This window comes from Stegastes partitus, unplaced genomic scaffold, assembly GCF_000690725.1.
Source record: "Stegastes partitus isolate 25-593 unplaced genomic scaffold, Stegastes_partitus-1.0.2 Scaffold2490, whole genome shotgun sequence".
Lineage (NCBI taxonomy): Eukaryota > Metazoa > Chordata > Actinopteri > Pomacentridae > Stegastes > Stegastes partitus.
In genome coordinates this window covers 1,499-28,041 of record NW_007580221.1, presented here as the reverse complement: position 1 = coordinate 28,041, position 26,543 = coordinate 1,499, and the positions used below count along the sequence as shown (strand labels likewise).

The 26,543-nt window shown below is 39.3% G+C and overlaps 1 protein-coding gene across 2 annotated transcripts; it reads right to left on the bottom strand.

Moving 5' to 3' along the window:
* Positions 1–2,763: 2,763 nt before the first annotated feature.
* Positions 2,764–12,295, bottom strand: eaf2 (ELL associated factor 2). 2 transcript variants are annotated; one of them, XM_008305376.1, is made up of 7 exons: positions 12,284–12,295; positions 8,353–8,485; positions 7,824–7,918; positions 7,044–7,180; positions 6,525–6,697; positions 4,920–5,165; positions 2,764–4,514 (listed from the first exon to the last, which is right to left on the bottom strand). In XM_008305376.1, the coding sequence occupies exons 2-7, from the start codon at positions 8,453–8,455 to the stop codon at positions 4,468–4,470; spliced, it is 801 nt and encodes a 266-aa protein (XP_008303598.1). In that variant the 5' UTR covers positions 8,456–8,485; positions 12,284–12,295; the 3' UTR covers positions 2,764–4,467. The 2 variants fall into 2 exon arrangements, with proteins under 2 accessions (XP_008303598.1, XP_008303597.1); XM_008305375.1 differs by lacking the exon at positions 12,284–12,295 and having other exon boundaries at positions 8,353–8,539.
* Positions 12,296–26,543: the final 14,248 nt, after the last annotated feature.

The following is a 26,543-nucleotide window of genomic DNA, read 5'->3' as shown; positions in this document are numbered from 1 at the left end:
TGCACACAAACGTTTTTGAGCTGATGACAAATTCTCAACCATTGAGTAAATTCACACCCAAGTCAGGTGTGGCTTTACAGGGCAATGACCAGATAGTGCAATTACTGCACTGACACTCCTTTGGTCAGTGACTACAAAAGGTCTCCTTTATTCAAATGACGAGATGCCATACGCCGAAAAAGAGCTGTCGGGATGCTGCATGGCAGTTAGAACCGCAGTCAGGCTCTTAAATGTCCACAAGTCCATCATTTGTCGACCATTTGTCACATCAGGTTTATCTTTGCGAGTGGCTCAGAGACTTCAGATGAAGTTGCTGGTGTGAATAACCAGCTAATAGTTGTTCAAACTGTGAGGAAGCTCATTGCCCACATTAATGTCTCAATCTAATAGCAGAAGGGTTCCAAGAGGCAACCTGTTATGTTTGCTGGACACGAGCAAGATGGAGGATGGTTCTTTTCAAAGACGAATGTCATTTTCAGCTGTACAGAGCAGATGGCAGAAATTGTGGATGTCATTGTTGTCCAGAAGTTGACCAATGGAGGAAGAGGAACAACGGTATGAGCAGGTATACACCACAAAGGAAACATCTGCATTTAATCAATGGCAATCTCACTGCCCAACAGTTTCGAGATGAAATCCTCACAGCCGATGTTATCTTTTTCATTTACCACCATCACACGGCACACCAACAAGATAGCATCTGTCTTCATGTTGCCACAACAGGCACTGCCCTTCTAGCAGCTCAACATGTTCCAGTCGTGCTCTGGCCTGCAGACTCTCCAGAACAACTGAACATCTGTGATGCTCTGGAAGGACGTGTATGACAACGAGATCCTGTCTTTCAAAAATGTCCACCAGTTTCACCAAGCGTTTCAGGAAGAGTGGGACAAAACTTCACAAGTAGCATCGACAGCCTCCTTAACTCTGATGAGGCATTAACTAATGTGTGACTCATTACCAACTTGTGACATCTGGTCCATGACCCCACTCTGGATCTGCTCACTATCATTTCCAACACAGTGCGTACTAGCAATGTCAACCATTTAAAAAGCACAACTTAGAACAAAAAACAGCTCATCAGATATTATGCTTTACTTTTACACTGCAGTCATGTCCGCATACGTGAATGAATTAAAAAAAAAAAGAAAAAAAAGACTATTAGGCCAACAGCAATTTGACATGCATTACAAAAAAAAGATCTGAGTTTTTTTTTGTTTTTTTATCATCCCAGTGTGAGCAGCGGTCTCAGCCAAGCCAAAAAATTGTCGCTGACATTTCGTCTTTATCTTTAAAAGTTGGCCCAGTGGATTTAGTGATAATAAAGTAAACACCTGACTTGTGGTCCAGCTGGCTCAGGGACAGCAGTATCGAGTGTCGAAGTCCTGACTGTAAGAATTACAAGATTTTTCTTTGAGAGACACTACAGTTGTAAATACAGAGAACAAGACTAGAAGAAAGGGAATAAAAAGTCAAATAAAAGAACATGACCAAGAAGAGGAAGGTCAACAAGCTAGGAGCAAGTCGGAGGACGATGAAATGGACCATGGTAATCTTTGTTAAATCTTGAAAAAGCAACAAGAAATCAGAATGTGGGCACCTGGTAGGATAAAAGAAGAAAATAATCCCCCAAAAATATATATAAAAAAATTAATATATTAACATCAAATATATTTTAAATATTTACTAGCAGTAGGCTACATTGGCTTTATTTGCCCTGTGGCTAATTAGGGCCAAAACAAAGTTTTGAGTTTAATTAATAATAGTGGAATAAAATATTCTAAATAGCTTTAGCATGGTTAAGCTTACCCTAGTGAGGATTAAGCGGTGTATAGATGATGGATGGATGGTTAAACTTGAACAATCTAGCTAGTTTTGTGCCAACAGACAAGCAGTCCAGATCAGGCAATTGTCAACTTGTAGAAATGTTGCAAATAGCTTGAGTGTAAAAGCAAACCCTGCTGATGGGACGCTATGATAAACGGGCTCGTCGCCAAAGAAAACCACACAGGTTTCCACATGCACCGTTTCATCAGTACACACACAGACAACTTCTTCTGTCATACAATGAACCTAAATAATAACTCATACTGTTGAACAACATGGTTGTGTTGTGTTGTAACATATTACAAAACGTGTGTGGTGGAACAAAAAATTCAAAACACAACAGTCTCAGCTTGTAATTCCACCATGATGTGACTTTTAAATGCAGTCAATTCAATCTAGTTCTTCTTTCTGCTCTTTATAATTTCTCGAATGCAACAACACAATGTCGCGCTGTTAGTCTACACACTGTGCGTCCTACAATTTGGGTACACGACATCATGCTAACTCTGTGCATGTGACAGGCGTACATAGTCTTCATTATATTTAGATTTTTTATCTTTATTCTGCTTTTGTATTCCTTGTCCTGTCTCTTACTCTGCTTCGTTTGTATCTAGCTCTTATTTTAATCTAAGAGTATTTGTTTAACTGAATTTATTCCAGATATTAACTATAAGTTCAACAAACTTGTCTGTTTCTTTGATCAATCGTGACAAAATAAATACAAAACCCCACTTGACATCATAATTGAAGTAGATTTTCTTTAAAAGCCACCATGTCTAAGATGCATTTCCACTCTATGCGGCAGTAACGCTCTCATTTTCACTGAGACATGAGCAGTATCAGTTTTGTTCAAACAAGAACATGCTGTAATATATTAATCACATTAAAATCCACACACACTGGAAACGTCTGAATACAAATTGATGCAAAAGCACAAGAATCAATTAAAATCTTTATTTTTACTAAAAAGAAATTACTCTCAAAGAATGTACACATGATTCTCTGGGTTCACCGTTCTCCTTAACATATATTTAACATTTCATTAACTCACTGTACCAGTCAGTAGGGATGCTAAGGAAATGGTGGAACATAAACACAGCAGCTTCCTGTATTTTCAGACAGATCAGCAGACACAAAACAACAGGAAGTCCTGTGGTACAGCTGGCTGAGGCAAACAACAGAAAGGCACGTGAAGTGTTTAAGACTCACACTGAGGTGCAGTGTCGATGCATCTGGGTTGTTTTGCAGCACAGCTCATATTAAGTTGCACTTCCAATTGCTTATTGTTATTAAAATATATATAAAAATATAAGCAATCCACCGTTGGTCGAGGAAAATTTAGAAATAAAAATAATTAGATTCAAGTATTGCAGGTTTAAAGCTACAAAGCAAGACCCGAGCTGAGTCAACTGAGCACTAGTGCACTACTTCGCCAGAAATCACACCCATTTATATAAATTATGATATGCAACGTTTTGGAGACATCTTACTTTGTAAAGCTGCAACAATTAATATCTTTATAATAGCAATGAATAAATGACTCGGTGCAATACAACAGCTACAGGTAAACCATCACCCACCTTTTCACTTAAGCTCCATGGAGCATTTTTGCATTTTTTCACTTTGCTGTTTTGGTTTTCTCGCCCACAAACTGCTCTCATTAACCCAGTTTCTAGTCACAGCAGGCAGCTGTAGCAGACAGGCAAAGTTAGCAACGATCTGGAAAACATGGAGCAGCATGTAGAAGGTAAAGAGAGAGAAAGCTGTGTTTCTCAGGGGCTGGTGAAGAGCCAAAACAGAGCAAAAAGGAGAGGGAATTCTGAACTTATAGGTTTCATGTTGCAAGAAACACATTAGAAATATTTTGAATTTTGCTATGTGATTTCTGGATGTGTCAATAAACAACAGTTTGTAACGATTTCTGTAATTTCTATGGTAATAATATATCAATGTAACATTTTCAGCTTGTTTTGTTGCCCCCAGAGTGGCCAAAAATAAAATAATGTCATTAATGCAACATCAAACGAAAGAAAGAGTTTTAGTAATCGGAGGCAAAAGGCTCAGTGACTAAGTTTACAATAATTATTTTTTTCTAAAAACACAAAAGCAAAAGATTCTGTCATATCAGTTTGGCTCATCCTAAAAACATTTCATTTCTGTTATGACAGTTTTATGCCTTTAATGCGAAACTAATGCAGCTGAGACTTTTAAGACTTTCAAGCAGTTAGCTAATATCTGATCTAAGGCACAACTAAAGTTGCTACGTTGAAATGCAGAAGGTGGTGGTTTAAGACGACCGATTGATGGGCAGAAACATCCGTCTTCACTACATGAACACCACTGGGATTCTGCCGCTCACATTTGTTTGGTCAGTTTAACCACACAGAAGCATCCAGTGAGACACATTACAGATAGTTTGTCATATTTTACCGCTTCCCCGACACCAACAACATCACATCTGTCTGAACTACGGCGTCTCTCGCGCACAAAAAGCAATAAATGTGACATAAAATTTGACGTTTTGTGGGCAGAGAAGCAACACGTTATATTTACGAGCAGAAATGTGGATATGTAGAGAAGGCAGTGCCACTTTTAAGGATCCTTCACTCTTCACTGGAAATCCTCCTGACGTCCTCATGGTGTTCAGTCATCACTTTCACTGCCCGACTCACTCAGCTGGAGGTCACTCTCTGCAACACAAGAAGATGGCAAAAAAAAAAAACAGTTTTTAAGGCCTGGTGATAAAACAAATTCTGCAACTATTTGACTTTAATCATTAACTGTGTATTTTCTTCAGTGTTCCTGTGGTTCAAATGTTTAATCTGTGCTTGCAAGCCAAAATTCCTGAGACATAATTGTTAAACTGAGGCTGATAAAGTCACAGACATTGACACACTATGTCTCTCTAAACTGAGCCTTGGCCTTTTAGTGTCACAATAATCTTTTAGACTTCTTTCACAGCTGAATGCATGCAGTTGCTGTTTTCCTGCTACCATGTTCAATTTAGGAGCAATCAGCTGGCATTAACTTTTGTTTAAAAAAAAGGTTAAAAATATGAACTATATAAACTAAGCCCTCTGACAGCTGCTACTCACTCAGTGTGTTCATGAGTCCTCCACTCTCCTGGTGGCGGCTGTTGCTGCTGCTGCTGCTGCTGGTGGTGCTGGTGTTTATGATAGGCATGCTCGGGTAGGCTGGTGTTAACGGCGTCGCAGAAGTCCGTTCATCTTCTGAATCACTGCTCGAGCTGTCATCGCTGCTGGAGGATGACGAGCTGTTAGAGTCCGAGGAGCCGTCGCTGCTGCTCATCTGATCCATGACCCGAGCCTCTGCCATCAGTTCTGCACAGAGCGGAACATACACAAACAAAAGGTGAAGAAGTGTGCAATAGTTAACACTTTTAAGTTAACCATTTTAGTGGAAAGTGTGCATTGTTCAGCATTGTGCAGTGTTCATTTAGATCCAGACATGGTGTAACTAGGGATGGGTAACGTTATGATTTTAACGGTTTCACTACTTTTACAGATACTGCTTATCAGTCCAGTACTTTAACAGTATTCTTATCAGAACTTTTTGAATGTTTTTGTTTGCTGGCTTTGCTTTTAAAGAGAAAAAATAAACAAATTAAGAAAACAATAATTATTCTCTAAAATATGCTGTATAGAAAATAAAGTGTATGTAGACACTAATGTTGTGTTGATGGGATGATCAGAGCACTACACAGTGTTACAGGTTTTACTCACAAAATAAAATATTACTTCATTAAACTGTCCAGCATTATATCAGAAATACATTCAACAGATATTAAGTAAATGTCAGCACATTGTGCTCATAAAACCTATTTCCTCTTCCCTTTGAGTATTAAACCAACGCAGGACTTTGACAGTATTTTTACTGTGATTCTAACAGTTTAGTAAAGACAACAGTTTAAGTACTTCTACCACTAACACCAACATTCAACCACAGAAAGTGAAAAAAAAAAGTAGGACAGGGTTTGTCTGCAGCCTCCAATCACTAAATCCTGCTGTTCTGTGCTCTGACAGTGAATTGATATTCTGATTGGCAGTTCAGATGACACTATAAATGTCAGATTGAATAGATGAACACAGCCAAGGTTAAACAAACAGCTGGAGAATATCAACTTTTAATCTTTATCCTACGTTCGTATAGTTTAGTTAACTCCCCATGTGCAGGCTGATAGCAAAGATAAAGTCCCTGTTTAGTGAGGGATGAACTATGAGCTCAGCAGTCAAGCGTTTCTCTGTCTGTACCTGACAAACTTTTTGAAAGTTTCAGCAGATTGTTTGTGTTTCTGCTCTGACATTCGAACGACTTGTTACTTTTGTGGCAACAAACATTTTTTGCATCAACTGCAGTGAAGTTTAATGGTTCACCTGCACGTGGCCCTGAGCTGCAGGTGAGTGACAGAGCTGCTCCGCCCTGAACACACCTATTTGGATTTGGAAAGCCAAAGTGCAATGATGAGACAGAATGTGCAACACGACGTTCTTACTTTCTAAAGTACCGTGAGCAGAACCGTTTACGTCGGACCTTATTGATCCTCTGGTGTATAAAAATTTCACCCCAGGGGTCATTTAATACCGGTTACCCATCCCTAGCTGAAACGTTGACGAAAAACCTGCAGTAGACGTTCTTTAAAGCCAATATTGTGAAAAACACTGTGCCTCACACCACGTTACCTCTCTCAATGTCGTCCATGGGGGATGCTGGAGAAGTCTTCTCTTTAGGAGGAGAACTCTTGGAGCTGGTGGAGGTCTTGCTACTGGTGCTGCCGCTACTACTCCTCATCTGCTGGCTCAGACGACTGGTCTGTTGTTCCAGGCGAGACTGAATCTTACTGCTGCCCTCAGCCCTGCAAATGCACAAGAACAGGACAAAGACATGTGGAATGTTTCTTTCAAAATGCTGCACAATGTTAAAACAGTTTCCTAAAATTTGAGAATGCTAAAATGTGAACCAGTGCATGTTTTTTTAAACTCCCTGTACGGCTGCCATGCTTATCTTTTTTTGAAAGACTGATTAATTTCTCCACCTCACTCAAGTTTAAAAAAAAATGCTTGTAACTGTCATTTTTTTTAAAACTCATGGCATCTTCACTCACGCTTGTATGGTAAAACTGCCAATTAAGTCAAACAGATTTACACTAACACTTGCATCTACGCAAAGTCAGGAATGTGAATTTTAAAATGTCCACCCACCTGGTTTTCTTCACAGCTATGTTGCTGTTGAGTTTTTCCAGTCTGTACTCTCCTGTATCATGGTTCACAATGAGGATGCACTCTTTCATGTAAGGCCTCTTGGATCCCTTGAAGACGGTTACAGGAGCACTTGAACCCTATTAAAAAAAATATTTATCCAATTGCATTATCTTAAACTACTTTTTAAAAGTAATTTCAAATAACTGTAACAAACAGGAAAAGGTGTGAATATCTAAAACCATTGATAGAACAGTTTAAAACCCTGGATTTATACTTGCTGTAAAATGTACAAGGTGTGGTCCAGAGCTTAACTGATGACGCTGGGCTTAAGGTTGTCAGTTAAACAAAAGTTAGACCATATGCAGGGCTGCACCACGCCGTATACGCTGGTCACTGGGAAGCATACAAAACCTCTAAAGTTTTAATCTGTTTAAATAAATAATACTGGATTACAGCATCAGTCTAATGATTTAATAGCCACACCTCGTATATACTAAATGTCAGCCTTTGTGATTTGCTAATTGCATATTTTGCAAACTGTGATTTGGATTTGACTAATTGTTCAACCCTAATTTACAGCCTAAAAAGAAGAAAAAATAAAATACTACAAGGTAAAGAAACACTGTTGGAATTAGGCAAAAACGTGTCAAATAAACCACCTCCCAGGATCATAAGGCTGCAGTGTCCTCAATTGAACCTGACTCACTACTGAGTTTTGCAAATTGCCCAAATCCACACACATTCTGAGCAGACAGAAGCTCTGGAGCATGAAACACAAACCTCTAAATTGGGTAAAGTAATAGTAACTTGCTCTCCTTTGCCCACTTCAAGCTCCCCTTCACATGCTGTATCAATGGATGCTGGTTTGAAATCATCTGTAGCAAGAAAAGCAAGAAAATGACGTATTAATGCACATCTAAACACATTAAATGCATATTAATGACCGCAGAAATCTGTAAACATAAATCACATGGCTGCGTCTCGTGGTGCTGCAGTTCTCTACCGGCACCAGCAGGTGGTGACAGTGTGCAGATTAACGCAATGCTAACAGTAGCTAACACTTTGACAGCTTCGGGCATCAATTGCTTGCAACAGTAGAAAGTTAACTAACTTCTAAAATCAAAAACTGTCATTTTACTAAACCGTGCAAGCATGAGACGAACACAAATAAGCTGACGAAGCGGTTGAAGAAGCCACCGTACAAAGTCAAACAGCTCCCTTCGGTGTTTTAGCTAATAAGCTAACTAGCATGCTACTGTTAGCTACTGTAAAAGCCAGACGGAACCGAGTGATTCAAACCCGCACTTACATCGTACTGTGTGGTAGGCACTTTTAGGGTGTTTCTCAAATGTCTCTCCTAATTTCAGGACATGTTCTTGATTGTCAAAGTTGGAGTAAGCTGTTCCATTCATTCTCGGAGTTTCATGAAGCACAAAACTTTACTTTCCTTTGCTCTTTTTTATCCGACAACCATGTAAAGCAGAGCTCCGAGAAACTCATAGGCACCGGTGAGTCCCGCCTCTTCCTAGCTCCTCTTTATTGTGATTGGTCAATTGGACAGAGCCGGTATCTGATTGATTTAATGGCTGTCAATCAAGAGGTTGTAAGGACAGCTCAGCTTCAGTGTAAATGTCACGTGGTTTCTTGGCTTTAACCATAAGGTCTGTGGTTATAACCAACATTTTTGAGCCCTGTGCTGTTTAAGGGTCAGTTGTTATCATTGATTTGAAGTAATCCTAACTTGCTGTGTAGTTACTTAGTCCAAAGAAAAATAAACTTATAGAATATTCACAGGTGTTGTTAGGATCTTGAAACATTGGGAGCTTATTCCAGCCCAGAAATTTTTGCAGCAATTCTGCGTTTTTCAGTGTAAAAGTATAGAAACCTGAGACACTGGCAAAGTAAAGTCATCCCACTGTCCTTCCATGTATAGTCCATGTGCCACATAAATATCACAGTGAGTGCAGGGTAGCTACCAGAGGTTCTCAAACCGTGGGATTTGGAATTAGTCACATTTAAAATAATTTACAGATCCATAATCTGATTTAAGATGTACCTTGGAATTACTTTTTTCCCCCTAAATGCTGTTCTTTGTCATAAAAGTGTTTGAAAACCACTGAGGTAGACGAGTGTTGCCAACTTTTAGGTACCAGCTGAAGTGAGATTTGTTTATCTCACAGGCTAGTGATACTAGTTTTATTAGGAAAACGTTTAATTTAGGAAATAGTTTCCTCTGAAATAACAAAATACCTCTCACGATTAATAATAATTTGATTCTTTTTTTTTTTTAAGTTATTTTTTTGGCCTTTTTGCCTTTGTTATATAGGACAGTCAAAAGAGAGACAGGAAAGTGGGGGAGGAGAAAGGGGGGAAGGGGCTGCAGCAAAGGGCCATGAATGGGAGTCAAACCTATGGCTGCTGCATTGGAGACTATAGCTCCTGTATATGGGTCGCCAGCTCAACCAGGTGAGCTAAAGTCCAGTAATCCGATTCTAATTCTATCAACATTAAATCTAATCATGATTTTTTTTTTTTTGATGACAGCACCTTACAATAAAACAACAACATGTGTTTTGTTGGCATGAAGCTACATGTTGCCATATTTGTGTTGGTTAAAGATTCGAGAGGAAATGTTCTATATGTAGTTACAGAAAGCAGATTTGAGATGATGGAAAAATAGTCTGACTTTTGGGAACAGTTACAACTTTAACAGTAACATTTAAATCTCCTGACAGCTGCGATGAGCTGAGGACTCAACCTGAGAACATCCACGATGTGACAAATGATTTCACTGCAGCTTAAAATGTGACTCAAACTGCGCTCACCTGTCAGAAGTGAAGAAAAGTATGCAATATTATTTACTATTACAATGTGATCAAGATTTGTTTGGGCAGTGTGAGAGTGTAAGACAGAAGCTGAGGTCGTGTGTCTCATGCTAAAGACTCTTCCTACACATCTTCTGGCCTTGCATGCTATTTTTGAGAGTATTTTTTTTTTTTTAAACTAATACCGCTGCTGTTCATACAACTTGATAGGATAGACATACTAAGAACATATATGGGTACCAAATAATTTATCAGAATCATTTCAGGTTCACATGTGTGATGCACTGAAAGTACTGCAAAATTAAGGTTGGCAAATCTACGTGTCTGGCACAAGTTTGATCGATTTTTGACAGGCAAGAAATGTGTGAAAAACCACATTTATAAATTCGGTGATGTTCTCTGGCAAAAAAAACAGAATTCATGCAAAAAGCTGACTTAATTCTAGAGCTGTATTGATTAGTTACCAACTATTAAATTAACTGACAATCAATTAATCAGTGATATTATAAAAAATGAAAATGAAAAGAGTACATTCTCTGATTCCAGCTTCTCTTTGACACTAAACTGAATTTATTTGGGCTGTGGACAAAACATTTTAGGACGTCATCTTAGGCTTTGAGAAACACTGATTGGCCTTTTTTCCCCCCCTACTTCCCAACATTAAATCAGTCATTTAACTGAGAAAATAATCAACAGATTAATCAAGAATGAAAACAATCGTTAGATGCAGCCCTACTCAGTTCCATTCACAGCTTGCTTTGCTTGGGGAATTTGTTCAAAAATGCTATAAATATATGTTTTATTGTTGCATTATTTATCGGTGCAGGTGTACTGCGCTTGTGAGTCACACTCTTTTGTATGTGTTAAAATGAAAGTCTTGCTGGTTTGGCCTATTTTTAGAGTCCCCGTTTAACCTTTTACATTTTTTTTAATGTGTATTTTGTTTTAATTTCAGATCTTTTACTTGCTATTTTACTCGTGATTGCTCGTAGTTTTTACTCTGATAGTTGTTCATTTTGTCTCTTGGCCACTCATCAAATTCCTTTCCAAAGAGACTGACAGAATACATTTCCAATTAATATCCACAGCAAATATTAGAATTTCAACCCACAGCCTTCAACACTGACACTAATTAGCAGCATCACTGGGCTGAGCTGTAAACCTAATTACTGAATTAGCCAGAATAGCCCAATCGCAGTGCTGAGATCCTGAAGGTCTGGCAATTGCGAGACTAATGAAGTGCTGCAGCAACACTTACTGACTGCAGTTTCACGCTCGGCAGGCTGCAGGGGCTCTGAGCTCCATGAACCCTTGTTGGAGTGAAAATAATCTCTTTTCCTTTCTTTAAACTGTTAATGTTCCTAAGCCTTAAATTCCTGCCCTGCCTGCACTTTGCTGCCGCCATATGCTCCGCTGCCTTCAAACATTAAAGGATCAACATGTGAGACAAGTGGAATGTCGAGATTACACAAGTGTATTATCACCAACTGGTCACAACTTGGTCGCCACGTCCACACGAGGCGGTGGAGTGTATGTGCAAGTAGGAGGGGGTGAAGGGCTTTCTGGAGATGCAGGGAATCAACAACAACAGAGAACAAAGAGCAGTATTGAACAGACAGTAGAGACCTAAACTAGTCACTTCTGTGAGCTTTGACCTCTGGTTTATTGCATAAAGTTTATCACACAAGTTTATCAAAAGGGAACAAGCACATTGTTTCCTGAAATATTCATGATTTTAAATTAGTTTTTTCCTCTCATTTTTGTGATTAGAGTCCTTCTTTAAACTTGACAGGGCTCAGAAAATCAACCAAGACGGATTGTGTAAGGACAGGAATCCTGTTTCACTGTATCCCATGTGAAAAGAAGCCAGCATGGGTCTGTTTCCATGGACGGAGGCAAACACAGGCTGTCCTCTGGTGATATCAGTTACTGTGAGGGTTGCCCCCAGACTGTGGGAGGTAAGGTTTACTGTTTCCAAGCAACTATCCACAAGCCACAATACAGAGTTCCCAGGTTGCGAGTCAGAGGCGGCGGTGAAAGAATTGACAGCAGCAGTCTGCAGGGGGGAAAGTACATGTTCAGCCTGAGACTACGACCAGCCTGCAAGGATGCATTCAATCAAATGTTAGCTTTTGTCAACCCAGCCAGAATTCTGTGGGCACATTTGCATACAATTTTGTCCAGAAATGAAGAGAAATGCACTTGACTAACTTTTACAGTCACATTTTTCAGGCCCTTGTCTCTTCAACAAAACAGAAATATCAATGACAAGCCATGAACTGGAGAAATCAGACTAAACCAAATAATTCAAATTTTCAGAGATAAAAGTACAGCCGTTCCAATTTTTTTTTACAACTTGTACACCAGAATAACTAAAGTTTGTGTTCACTTTACAGAATATTGATACCATAAAACCATGATTGTCGGCTGAAAAGAAAAAGCACACAGCTCACACAATCTGCTTTCTTCCTAATTATTTATGAATAAGCCAAAGAAGATCAGCAGGTTTCAGGTGTGCAACCAAAAAACGTTTGTGTCAAAGTAAGCAACAAGTGATTTAAACTTTTAATATGCAAATATAGGGCTGCAGGGTGGTGCAGTTGGAAGCAAAAAGGTTGCTGGTTCGCGTCCCGGTGGGGGCACCGGAATCTTTCTGCGTGGAGTTTGCATGTTCTCCTCGTGCAGCGTGGGTTCTCTCCGGGTTCTCCGGCTTCCTCCCACACAGTCCAAAAACATGTTGAGGTTAATTGGTGATTCTAAATTGTCCGTAGGTGTGAATGTGAGTGTGCTTGGTTGTCTGTCTCTAAGTGTAGCCCTGTGATAGACTGGTGACCTGTCCAGGGTGTCCCCTGCCTTCACCCTGAGTCAGCTGGGATAGACTCCAGCCCCCCCGTGACCCTAGTGAGGATTAAGCGGTGTATAGATAATGGATGGATATGCAAATATGTCCTGGCAAGATATTTTAGAACCATTTTTCTCCAGACTTGAATAAAAGCTCAGTCAAAATGATCACATCTATTTCAAATATATATACAGCACTTCGGATGGTTTCATTTTTATCTGTGTCTTTCAGAAAATAGGGCTGTTGATCAAAGCTGTAACTTTTACTTTATTGCTTTTATTGTATGCTGATATAGTCTGTATACTTTTGTAGTGAATGACAGTTGTCTTAGCCTATTTTTATGTTGTACATTTTGTATGACAAACACTTTAATGCTGCCTTCTTTGTCAGATGACTTCCATCCATCCATTATCTATACACCGCTTAATCCTCACTAGGGTCACAGGGGGCTGGAGTCTATCCCAGCTGACTCAGGGTGAAGGCAGGGGACACCCTGAACAGGTCACCAGTCTATCACAGGGCTACACTTAGAGACAGACAACCAAGCACACTCACATTCACACCTACGGACAATTTAGAATCAGCAATTAACCTCAACATGTTTTTGGACTGTGGGAGGAAGCCGGAGAACCCGAAGAGAACCCACGCTGCACGGGGAGAACATGCAAACTCCACGCAGAAAGATCCCGGGTGTCCTCACTGGGACACGAACCGGCGACTTTCTTGCTGCGAGGCAACAGTACTAACCACCGCTCCACCATGCAGCCCCAGATAGCTCTTGATAATACAATTTTAATCTCTACAGCACCTTCACCCAATCAAATAAACAAGCAAAATGAAGACATTGCGATCTTTCTTGACTGCAAATTAAGTATGTCAGCAAAACAATTATTATGCAAAAGTATTTTTTGAAAGACACATGTGATGTAGATTTTAAACAAAATCCCTCACCGCCTCTTTCAGCACAAGAACAAGTCAGATGTTTAAATGCCAGGTTTGAAATCCTGAAGGAAAAACTACAAGTCTTTCTGCTGCAAGTCAGCAAAATGTCAGCCAGTTAAATCTTAATGTGAATGCTGAGAGATGAAAGTCGTCTCTATTGTTACTGTTCTGGGATTTTGACTTCATGCTTTCAAATCTGTGACAAATCTCTTATTGTCTTTCACTTGAGTAAAGGTCTCAGATCTACAGCTCTGCCTGAAGTGTGTGTTTAAAATTTCAAGGCTGTGTTTTGTGATGACTTTCACTGGTGCTTCTAATGCAGGGGTGTCGAATCCTGGTCCTCGAGGGCCGCAGTCCTGCAAGTTGTAGATGTTTCCTTCTTCCAACACACCTGATTCAAATGATCAGGATCATTATCAAGCTTCTGCAGAGCTTGATGATGAGCTGATCATTTGAATCAGGTGTGTTGGAAGAAGGAAACATGTAAAAACATGCAGGATTGCGGCCCTTGAGGACCAGAGTTTGACACCCCTGTTCTAATGTTATGTCTGCTTTATTTGTATATATGGAGAAGCCAACATCACAGCAACATCTTATAGTGAAATGCAGTTCAATGCAGCACAAAATTTCTGCTTTTTGTGTAACTACAACAGTTTGCATCAATCCTTTTGAGTTATGAGAGCTTCTAAAGAAATTATGTCCAACTTACAGTAAGTTTGGGGAATTGTTTGTTTCCTCTGCAGTCAAAGGATTTAAAAAAAAAAACTTATTTGATGATTGATGATGTATACAGATTTTTTATTTATTTATGTTTAAATTGTTTTCTCTTTAAAATTAAGTTTTCCCAACCAGTATATCATTGCTATTTAAATGAATTAGAGTGAGTGTTATGAACTCAATTAACATAATTCTAAATGCAAGTGTATAAGTTGAGAAAACTTTAAAAAAATTAAGTTGCTCCACAGATTTTCTGTAGTAGTTTTAGGCTTTGTTCTTTAAGAAATTAATTAATTCATCATTAAAATGTGGACTAATCCTGATTGCTGTCACTAGTTGGAACCTCAGTTGTGTATTTTAACGCACAACGTTTAAATCTTAGAAACTAGTTTGATTTTAAATAACACACAATGTTAAGTTGTTACAATTGCCAATATTATTAAGTCAACCCAGAGTTTTATCTAACTCACTAAATTACTTTTACACGTCCAGTCTTAAGTCTCTGCTCTCATTATATTGTCCTACTTTTTTGTGTTTTGTCTCCAACCCCACTGGTTTCATGGATCCTGGTTGCATTAACTCCATCTATCACACTGTACAGAGGTTTGCATTGTTTTGGTCTCCGGCTGCAGGAGGAAGAGGATCCAGCAGCTGGCAGAGCAGCGACACATCAGGGCTCACATTGACTCACAGCATCATGATCTGGGCTCTCTGCCTTTTAGTCCTCAGGGGGGCCACAGAGGGGACATATGGGCTGAGGGTGGCAGCTTTTTTCATCTGGACCAATCAGAGGCTGAGAGAGAGGGCTTGTCTCACGGCTAGTGCTGCCTTCACTGGTAGTCGGAAATATCAAAATGTATGAATATCCCTCAACTAGATGGAAAGATAGATAGCCTTTTATTGTCATTCAAAAATATTCACCAAAACAAGTGAATGTATGAAATGAAATTCAGTTGCACCTGGCACACGAATGCTATAAAAAGAAGAAGAAGAAGAAAAAGCATTAGATAAAATAAAGTGAAATAAAAACAGTAACCACCTGTGTATGTATATGTACCCAGAATGTGCTGTGGATTCCTACAAGTCACTACAAGACATCAGCAGTACAGGTTTTGTGTATATTCTAAAGTTTTTTGATGTACCTGCCAACTATTACACAAAAATTAGAAACTAAAAACATGACAGGTCCCTTTAATTTCCTTTAATTTTGAGACTAAAATTTCAAAAACAATGTGATGTTTGGTTATAACATAAATGTATTTCAATGCATTAAATCTCTTGTAATCTTGGATCCTGAGTCATCAGCCGGAAAGGTTTTAAACAACATTTGATATTGTTGCAGATATGGACAATATATTGTTGTCTAGTTCATGTTTTTTATTCATTAAAAATAATATATTTACTGTATATTTTTGCTTATATTATGCTTTTAAAACAGTGATGAGGCTATTTATGCTCTTTAGAGGATGATTAAAGTGATCCTGGTGGTTTTAATTTAATTTTAAACATAACAAAGCCACTGTCAGAGCCACATATAACCACAATTATCAGTTTGTTTAATTTATATATTCTCATAGGACACTGGATATGACATTTAATCTCTTATTTTGGGGTTAATGTGCATTTCTTGCTTTGTTCCTGAGCTTTGTTGCCATAATTTGAATTTTGAATTTGAATTGAATTGAATTGAATTTCTCTTCTGGGATAAATAAAGTATTTTTCATTTCATTCATTTAATTTCATAAAAAATAAAATTCTAAACACTGAAAGGCTAAAATGAAGCCCTTAAAGAAACAGTTTTAACCTACATTTCTATATTTAGGCGGCACCATTATTATTATGAGTCTATGAGGTGAAGACAGAAGTCAGCTCAGCCAAATTTCTAAACGGGAGTCTCACTTTTACGAGCAGCACCTGAAGGCAGCACAGTTCCCAAGGAGAAACCCGCAAAGGAACGAGGTCGTGTATCCGGGATCCTCCGGTAAAAAAATCCCCCCAAAAAACAGCACGAGGGGAGGACGGAGGATAAAAAGAAGGACGGAGCGGAGCGCGGGTTGGTGTCCTGTGCGGTGACCGAGCAGCGTGCACGGATCCCGGTGTACCTGCGTGCAGGAGCTCCGAGGATCAACCTGCTCCCCGGATCTCAGTCCACACGGAGACTGGACCTGAGCTCTTTGGTGTGATGGAGGGAAAAGCGCCCTGAAAAGTAACTTTGAGTAAGTAGCCTCCACAAGAATAAATGTGTGTTTTCTGGTTTTGTATTGTGAGCAGAAAGCAGCGCTGTGTGATGGATGCAGCAGCACTTTGCTCCTCCAGCCAATGATGCCATTCACCTGAAGTATCCCTGTGGCCATTTGTGTGTGTTTGTGGTCCTCAGATGTTATTCTACACTGACCCGCATGTTTTTAACCACATCTTTCTCAGTCACCAAAGCAGTATTTTGATTACAGAGCAGCTCAGTTTAAATGCACCTTTATTATCCTCATTCACATCCTCTTCTGGAGTCAGAGTGAGGAAAAATGAAGCTGTGTGGTCCTAATTAGCTGCAAACACAAACTGCAAAGAGTAATTTAACTATGATTTCACAATAGGCAAAGCTGCTAGTCAAAGTTTAAAAGTGCCACATAAAGGTCTTATATTGATATTTGCATTTTATGAGAAAATCTGCGTAAGAAGGAGGCATCAAAGCTTCATCACAACAACATGTGCAACTTTATTGACAGGAATAGGCCCAGAAACCTGCCACATGCTGCAAATAAATTAAAGAAATGCATGAAAAGTAATAGCTTTGACCAAGAGTGCTCACTACATGTATTTTTCTGTATCTTGCAATATAAATAAAGAATGCAAAATTTTTTAAAAAAACAACCTAAATATATATGTATGTTTTAAAGTTGTGTTTTGTTTCCTGATATTGTTAACAAAAAGATCAAGTATTGACACATACTGCAGCTATGGTTGACCTTGCTGCTGTTTTGAAGCTCAGTAATGAAGCCTCAGCCATGAATTTGTATGTAAATGATCCACAGCCCACTATACAATCCTCAGAGTGCACATAAATATGGAAATGTGGACCTTTACAATTAATTTTCAATGTATTTAAAATAACTGAAAGCTCCACAGCAGCTGTACTCAGTGGAGCCAAGATATTAAGTTTACAGTGATATATATATATAAAAAAAAAGCAGCACATTTAAACAGCAAATATTGAATTTTTGTAGCCTTTAAGTGACATAAACTACTTGCCCTTTGATTAATCATATAATGGACCAGAACTCTTGGTTGTCTTGACTGTTTGGTTTCTGTATTGTAAAGCTCAGGTCTGACCCAAACACTAAATAACTTAACGTCATTACCTAAATCGAAGGAGAGAAACAGCTGCCAGGGTGAACTTTTGTCACCTTCAGGAATTGTCCCAACAGCCTTTGCAAACACGCATGGAGGATTTTACCTGAGGTTTAATGGGAAGCTCAGATAAACCAGCTGAGGAGCTTTATCTCGATGATTTACACCCAAGATGAGAGAGAGTGAGGCCATGCGTGACCGTCTACGTTTTCTCGTCTCTCTCTTTGTGATGCCATTTAGTAAATGAAATAGGAATGCTGTGCAGTTATTTCCCTTTGGGAGTCCGTGAAGTCTCTGGGATTCTCTCGGGACTCCTTAAGAACAACATTTTTCAGGATGGCTGGGCTGCAGCAGGCAGGCAGGTGCATCCGAGCTATGACTGGAAGTGCCTCGAGGGCTGACGGGAACGCTGGCTGGCTTCCAGCCCGCAATCAGATAATGATAATGAATACGGTAAAATTGTGTTATTTGCACTCTAGCAGCAGTTTTATTGTTTTCTAGGAATGGAAAATACTGTATAATGGGACTAAAGGCTTGCTGTGCATAAATATTAGATGAAAGCTGACTTTTTTTTTTCACCCCCCAAGATGAGAGTCACATGACGGGAAAACCGTCTGAACTGTGATGGTCACAAAGGCGTTTCCCCGCAGGACGCAAATTACTGCACCTTGATGCGCTTTACTGCTTAGCTGGCACTGCGTTCGGCATGTTTTTAAGCAGAAACGATTGACTCATTAGGAGGAATCAAATACTTGACTAATGGATTGGTTTTGCTTGCAAACACTAACTGTGACTGGCTCTTCCATTCTCTCCTCCTCCTTCATGTGAGGAGGAATTTAACCAAGTTACTGTTATTTTACATGAACACTGGAATTTCACTGGAATTTGATGAATTCACAGAGAAGCAATTTATTTTCAGGAGTAGTGCATTGTAGTCTTGTTTATGAGAATTTAAAGCTTGCATTTGGCTGCACCTGCTATTCATGAACACATCAGTATGAATTAAGGTTAACGTTTCAGTTTTTATGTGCTCTTTGAGGATTCACTGTCTTGCACGTATGAGCAGAACTTAACTTTTCTAACTTTCTGCATCATACATATTGCACATGCTTTTTTGAAAATACTGTTTTTCTGTACATATCACTTCTTTTCACACTATTCTTGCATTTTCATATTTGTTGCCTTAGTACATATTAGTAGGTGAGAGTGTGTTTAAATGAACGTTTTCTGTAAGAAGGTTCATCACGGCACTCGTTAGAGACACAGCAAGTTAAGCGAATTTCCTTATTGCTTTTTTAAAAAACCCTTTACATTATTACATTTGTGTGAGTGACAGAAACCATGGCCTCTTTTTCTTAACATGTCTTTACATTTTAGTTCATGGATGATTAGCACAGAGCATTATAAGTTAAATGAATGTACACACGCATATATTGATTTCTTGAACATCCTTCTACGGTGACGGTTGGCAGAGCGTGACTCTTCATCCTGCCTGTGCAGAAAAGAAAGAAAACCTCAATCAGTGCTGTTTGCGATTTCTCACCACTATTTGCCGTTCTAAGGTCAAGTCTACTCTTTTCTGCGGTTTCACCAAAATTTAACATCCCCGTACGCTCAGCTGAGTAAAATAATGGCAGTAATCAGCTCGTCCTTGTCTCCTCAGCAGGGTGACGCACCCGAACACCTGCTTAGGAGCAAACATTTGTAACAGGAAGAACTGATAGTTATTTGCGTAACTATGAAGCTGCATATGTGTTATTTATAGGAATCTGTAGTTTCAGAAATACTTATTTTTGGTGAGGCACTGGATTTGTGTGCATTTCTAGGGTTTCACACGGTCTCACCTCAGTAGCTCTTTCAGCGAATCACCTGTAGTATGACGGGTACAAAATGAAGCCCATTGGTTGGTGTTTGTTTTATGGTGTGTTGTGCTTTTTGTGATGAAACTTTGCATCAGCATCTCTGTTAAAATCTTAAAAATAAGTCTTTCCTTGCCATACCTACTGGCATTTTTTGAAGTTAGATTAGTCATTAAACTTTAATTTATAGTCCCAGTAATTAAACTTACTGGGACTTCAAACAATCAGTCACACTTTGTTTGTGCAGCACCTTCCATACAGCTCAGTCCAGATCAAGGAAGCCAATAATAAGACTGAATGAGCAGGGAGTGAAATAAAGCCGGACTAAAAAGAAATACATAAAGACAAACATGAAAATGATCAGAATCAGAGTATGTGAACACATACAATGGGACTCTGGTTGTTTTCTTTGCTCTAAAAGTACAAGTCAAGCACACATGCACTTAAACAAGAGCACTGAGTGTTTAAGTATGTGCTACTATAGATATGTGTAAAAGGGCATTTTTGAACCAAAGTTGAGTGCAAATGCAGTTAACAAACAATAAATATGAAGTTATTGAGCCCTTTATACATGAGGTCGGATGCAGTGGAATAGAGAGCAGCGTTTCTAGGATGAAATATGAACAGGAATGTGATGTACAGTATGTATAGTGTATACAGTGATCCAGTGTTCTGATTTAGAATGATAAAAGTGAGATTAGATTAAAAAGACGTAGATGTAGCATGAAATTGGATAAGATTTAGCAACACAAAAACAATCCATAAATAAAATGTAGGAGGCAATGTCTATGAACTGTTCATCCTTTGTAAATGTGGGTATGATTTTGTTGTGTTTGTATCTGCAGCCAGAGAAATCATCATTTTAGAGTCGAGTTCAGTGTTATTCACTCAAGAAAATGGGAAAAAAAACTTTCCAAAATGTTTTTGTAGCTATAGAAAAAAGCTTTCTTAGGAGCATTGTGTTGGAGGATTTAACTCATGACCTCCAAAATCCTGGCTTCGGCCCTGATTGGTAATCTCAGTAGAAAGATCGGCTTCATGCGAGTCTGATGTTTGCAGAAGTTTTTCGGCAAATTTAATATCAGCTTGGTCTCAACCAGGTTGGTTCTTTTGGGGATGACAGATGGGCTAATGCTCAGCTCGGTGAGAGACTTCACACTGTAGGATCTTATAGATTTTCCTCCACAGTGTTGCTTTGTTGCGCCTTATCTGATCTCTACATGGACTCAATCAGTGCGGTGATGTGATAAAAGGTCAAGCAGTGGATCTGCAGACTGTCACAGCTTCCTGCAAGCTACAACAACACACACACACACACACACACATACACACACACACATTAACAACCACACACAGCCATCTACACAGGAGTCAATTACACCAGATTTAATGAGAAAGGTCGGTCTGTCAGGCTAAGCCAGCAGAAATGTGTGGCAGGTATACTAAGGGCCCCGGGGCCCTCGCATGCTAATGTGTACACTTGCAACTGTCATTGTAATGGACTGGTTGTGTTTTGGAGAAAGATCAGCTTGAGTGGACAGAGTGTAATTACCTTCCATTTACGTACTGGCTGAGATCAGGTACTGTTTTTTTTTTTATTTACTCCACTGACTTCCAATTACTTTGATCCTCGGTTATGGTCATTACTGTGGTCATTAAAAGATTAGGGCTCTATTTTATGAGCTGCTTTCTTTTGCACAGCATACAAATGATTGGAAAATGACACCAGTTTATTTGACTACAGTGTTGACTCATGTGATTACGGTTCTGTGAATTTCTCTGAATGCTTGCACAATTACATGTGGAGATTGCAGCACACAGTATGTGTTAGAGACTGGCTTGAAACACAGATAGTTATAAGCTGCTATGATGCTTTGTTGTTGGACCAAAAACAGAAAATGTACTCAAAAAGAAACAGGTTTGTGTCTAGTTATTTCATTTTTTTTGTATTTTCAGCTGACAAACTGCCTCTTTCTGCTGATTTAAGGAAGTACAGTATCTAATTATTGATTATGTACAGCATGCTATGAACACAATAGTTTTTTTGTTTTGATAGTGAACATAGGTCACAGCACAAAGCATTTAATTGATGATTTCACATGCAAATTTGCAGACATTTGCATTATTGTGATGTTATGATATATGTCCTCTGTCATCTGCTGGGAAAGGCTGTGAAATTCTGTTGGAAAGTTCAGGATAAAGCTTCTTAGATCTGGAGTTCAAACTCTGCTCCAGCTCATTTATAAACTTTCTTGCTGGACTTAGTTGCGGCGGTCAGGAGTGAATCTGAGCGTGAATGGTTTTCTGTGTCAGCCCTGTGATAGAATGACAATTTGTCCAGGGTGTACGCAGCTTCTCATCCAATGTCAGGCTGCACAGGCTTCAGCCTCCATGACCTTCCACGGGATAAGCGAGTATAGATAATGGATGGATGATTTCAACCGTATCAACCGGCCCTATCATGTACTATACAACCAGTTCCAGCCTTTTTTACTGACGTGAGCATCCTAAGGGTGCAAACCTCACCTCGGATGAGATTTTTTACGTGTTGGGACTTTAACAAATATTGGGACTGTACAAAACAGTCTAGAAGAAGGAACTGTATGTAAAAACCTTCTACTTCGTTGCTGACGTCATTCAAAAGGCACTCAGCCTTGACTGGAGGAATGTGAGGGTCGATTCAAGAGCACAGCGATTACACCTGAATGAAATACTGAGGAAAATTTCAACAATCTGTCCCAAATGATGCGCTGCACAAGGTCAAGGTTGATGATGGGAACATATTTGGAGACTTTTATTTTGGAATTCAAGGCAAAACCAACAGCGTGAGTGAAATAACACGGATAACGGGAGCGTGTTCGAGGCAGGCAAAGAGCATCGGACCTCATCGAATCAAATCGGGTTTAGTTATGTTTAGTTAAAATGTTTCAATAAATCTGACCCAACATGTTAGCAGTCATCAATCGATTTGCAAAAGAGAATAAAATAGTATAAAATTTAAAAACAAGGCAAATCAGGATAACAAGTACGACCATGAAAAGCAAACGAAATCATTGAAAACATGTTTGTCTTGAATTTTTTTCTTAAAGATGTCAATGAAGGAGGAACAGTTGATTGAACACTGAACTCTGTTGTCCCCTGAGACGCTCCTTTGTTCTCGTGTCCTGCCTGCAGGATAAACTATAACACGTCCCCCTGTGTCCTGTTAAAACATCAGTCACAGCTGCATGCACAGCCACACGAAGGCAGCATGACCGACAGTGCGAGTGAGTATTCACCCTTCCTTCCCCCCTTTTTTTTAACCAGTGAACACAATCAACAAAAAGGCATTGTGGGTGGATGACAGTATAGAGTCCCTATCCCAATTATGGACAGCCCCTAATTACCGCTGGAGTAATTAAGAACGAGGCAGCTGTGGCAACAATGAGCTGCCTCTGGGAAACATCGAGAAATGCTGCCGCTGGAGGTAAAACAGTTCATTACGCACCCCCTGGTTTTTTTTTTTTTCTTCTAACGGCGGATGTATACACCCTCGAAATATGGCTGCACGCTCTCAGAGACACGGTGTTCATTGTTCAAAGACAGAATAATCTACCTCAGTTGAACAGTTCTGAGCGATGCAGTTCAGTTTGGGTCGTGCCGAGCTATTTATGGCGTGTTTGCTGAGGGAAAGGGAAGGCAGGAGTGAGAAAGAAAACAGTTTCTAAGAGGCAGACTGAAGAGCAGAGAGGTCACTTGATAAAATGCTAATACAAGTGTTTAGCGTCCGTGTGCTGTCAGTCTGACAAGGCTGGCTGGGCTGGTTGGCTCAGAGATTTCTTCAAATAAATGCAGCTCAGATAGAGCGCAGTTTTCTCTCTCACACATGCAGCAGCTAAAAAAAATGCAGTGAAGGACATGGACAGTTTATCAGTCTCCCTCTACACAAACAAATACCGATTCTAACCACGAGTCTCAACCTTGGAGGCTGATATGAATCGTGGGATACGTTTACTCACGTCTGGTACTTAGATGCAATTTTGCAGGATTCGTACTTGAGTCCTCTCATTTTCTGCTACTTTACACCTCACTTCTATTACATGTCAAAGGCAAATATTACACTTTTATCCCACTACGTCGACAGTTTTACAGACTATAACATTAAATGTTATAGACTAGCCTGCCCAACAGCATATCAAAGAGCCCATATTATGCACATTTACAAGTTTTTAATTATTATTTTTTAGAATTATTAGAATATGTTTGCATGTTTAAATGTTCCAAAAACACATTATATTTCTCATAGCGCTCATATTGCAGCACCTACTGTTTTACACACTCTGTTTTAGCCTGTTGTAGCCTCTTGAAAAGCCCAGCCGGCTCTGATTGGTCAGCGGGCCCAACGAAAGCGATGTAACGCTGATGTCGTATAATGACGACAGATTTGAAAATGGGAATGTAGCCACAAACACAACTAGTTTAGAAAAAGTGTCGGACTGCAAGGAAACTACCAAAGTAGCCACTAGCCAGGCTTTATGCAAATGTGTTACCTGATGATGTAAATAAGAGAAAAGCCTGGACTCGAAATGTTTTGTGCGGGAGAGATGAACTCCTTTTGGTGTGGACTTTAAGCCTTGTAAGTTTGCAGAACTTTTACAAGCACAAGAAGCTTTACCATGACAAACGAAAGGGAAATCCCCAAAGAACACAACAAGGGCTCTTTAAGCTGCTTGGAGTAGGTCTGCCTTGACCTACTTCAACAGTAAATGTGTTCGTAGTAAAAGTCTCAGTGGGAATCTGTAATGACAGAATACATGTACCTATACAAAATCTGGAATGTCATGAAGTATTTTTAAAATGTAGAACACACACAATGTGAAATTATGTCAGAAGAACCAAATTTCACTTTTTATTTTTACATGTAATAGATTACTTATGGTTTTATCACATACTGAACAGTTTGTAATGAAACTACGTACAAGCGCATGTGGCTTTTAGGCTTTTCACGTGTAAATATCACACATAAAAAAATAGATTTTTCACACTGTATTGTATAGGAAACAAACAAACTAATGAATTAATTCAAACTAAGGAAAAAATATTGTGCATAAAATGGAGGTCATCGAATCTGATTAAAACGACTGTACTCTGATCGTCTCTCTTTAGGTTGTTTTTCTAACATCTGTGAGGCATTTGATTGTCCAAACCCCGTCATGTTGAGGTTTTACATCCTTAATTTCTAATGTCTGTTTGCTCCCTGAGAGGTGTAATCTTCTCTAATGTGGCCCTCATCCAATAATGAATTATGTGGATTAAGCTGCATAATCCATTCAGGTTTATTAGCATTACAGTGGTACAGAACTGCAATTGTTGCTCATAATCACTGACACAGTGGTAAATACAGAGGCAGGTTTATGGTACGGTGTAATGCACAGCAAACATGAAGAACAAACAACAGGGAGGTTCTGTTTTTTAGTGTTTAATGTCGCTTTTTTTTAACATTAACGCAAAAAAAATTGTTATCAATGTGTGTTTCTAATTTGACCACTTTCTGCATCCCTCATGCTGACATATAGCATCACCAGGAAAGCCGGTCGTTGCATGTCAAAGCGCTACCAGGCAGGTTTAGTGAGTCAAACAAAAGAAGGAGGTGGTTCTTTTAAAGCTACCTTAGCAAGCAGCAGCTGAAGCTTTCTGTCAGTGCAGTCATTTTTTAAAAGCGTAACCTCGCTGACAGCCCGTGGCAGCGTAAAAGCTCCCTCAATGCTTGGCCTCTCCACCCATCATCTGGTGTAACCGTGAGCAAGGCTTCAGACAGACTTCCAGCTGTGCTCACTTTCCATCTACATCCAGCCCTTTTTTCCCTTCATAACATCCACTCTCATTTTCTGCACCTCCTTTCCCATATTCTTTCCCTTTACTACATACTCCAATATTCCTGTCTCTTTTGCCTTTGTCCAAAATATAATTTACCTCCTTTCATTTCATTTTTTTCTTTCTTTTTTTTGCTACTGAGGAGGAAAAAACTGGCCACACCCGAAGATAAAGTGAGCAGACTAACCATTAACATCCATGTTTAACTAAACATATCCCTTCAGGAGCAAAGGCAGATTATTTTCACTAACGATTGGAGACGGAAGGATTCAAAACGTGTCGCTGGCTTAATGTTACATTGCAACAAACTTGTGGTGGGAAGCCAGGTAGGGATCATGTCATTGTTGCTGCATTTACTATTCCTCCTTAATGTAAATAAAGCAAACTGGAGTGGATAGCTTCACATGAACCTTTTTCCACTTCAGTTGGATTCTGCTGCAGTTTATATAGAATTAAATCTTGCTTTAGCTTTTGTATTTGCTTGTCGAGAGTTTTGCACAAATGAATGACGGGAACTGCTTTATGGCAAAAGAGTCAAGCACTTTAACATGTCAGGAATTTAACTCATGAGATTATTTAAACCTATTAGTCTGGATGTTAATTAATCTATAAGGATCTAAAACATTTCACGATTAAAAACAATCAGAAAAATAAAAGATTCTATGAAGTGCAATTTAAAGTTTAACGGATTGTTCATTATTTAAATGTGGCGCCTACAGAACCTGTGTTACATATGCATTCGGTTCACATTTTGGATTTCTTTATAGATTACTAACTGCAGCAGAGAGAAAACATCACATTCTGTGTCTGCCAGAATCAGGAGTGATTCAAACTTTATGTCAAGGATCATCAATAGTGACGAGGTGGAGCCATGGCTACCATCAAGAGCAGAACCAGCAGTTTTTTCACAGTAGAAGAGCTGGCAGCTTCCATGACTGGACAAGGTCAGGAGCTCATCAGGAGCACACTTGCTGTGTTCTTCTGCACTGATAATTAGTTTCCCAGTGTTGAAGTGTAAGGCAGAGTTCTGCTGTAACATCCTGAGGTATCTGATTAAGAACATTGGGCACAAATGACCTAAACAGATTCTGATCAGGTTTTTTGGCCACAGCAACAC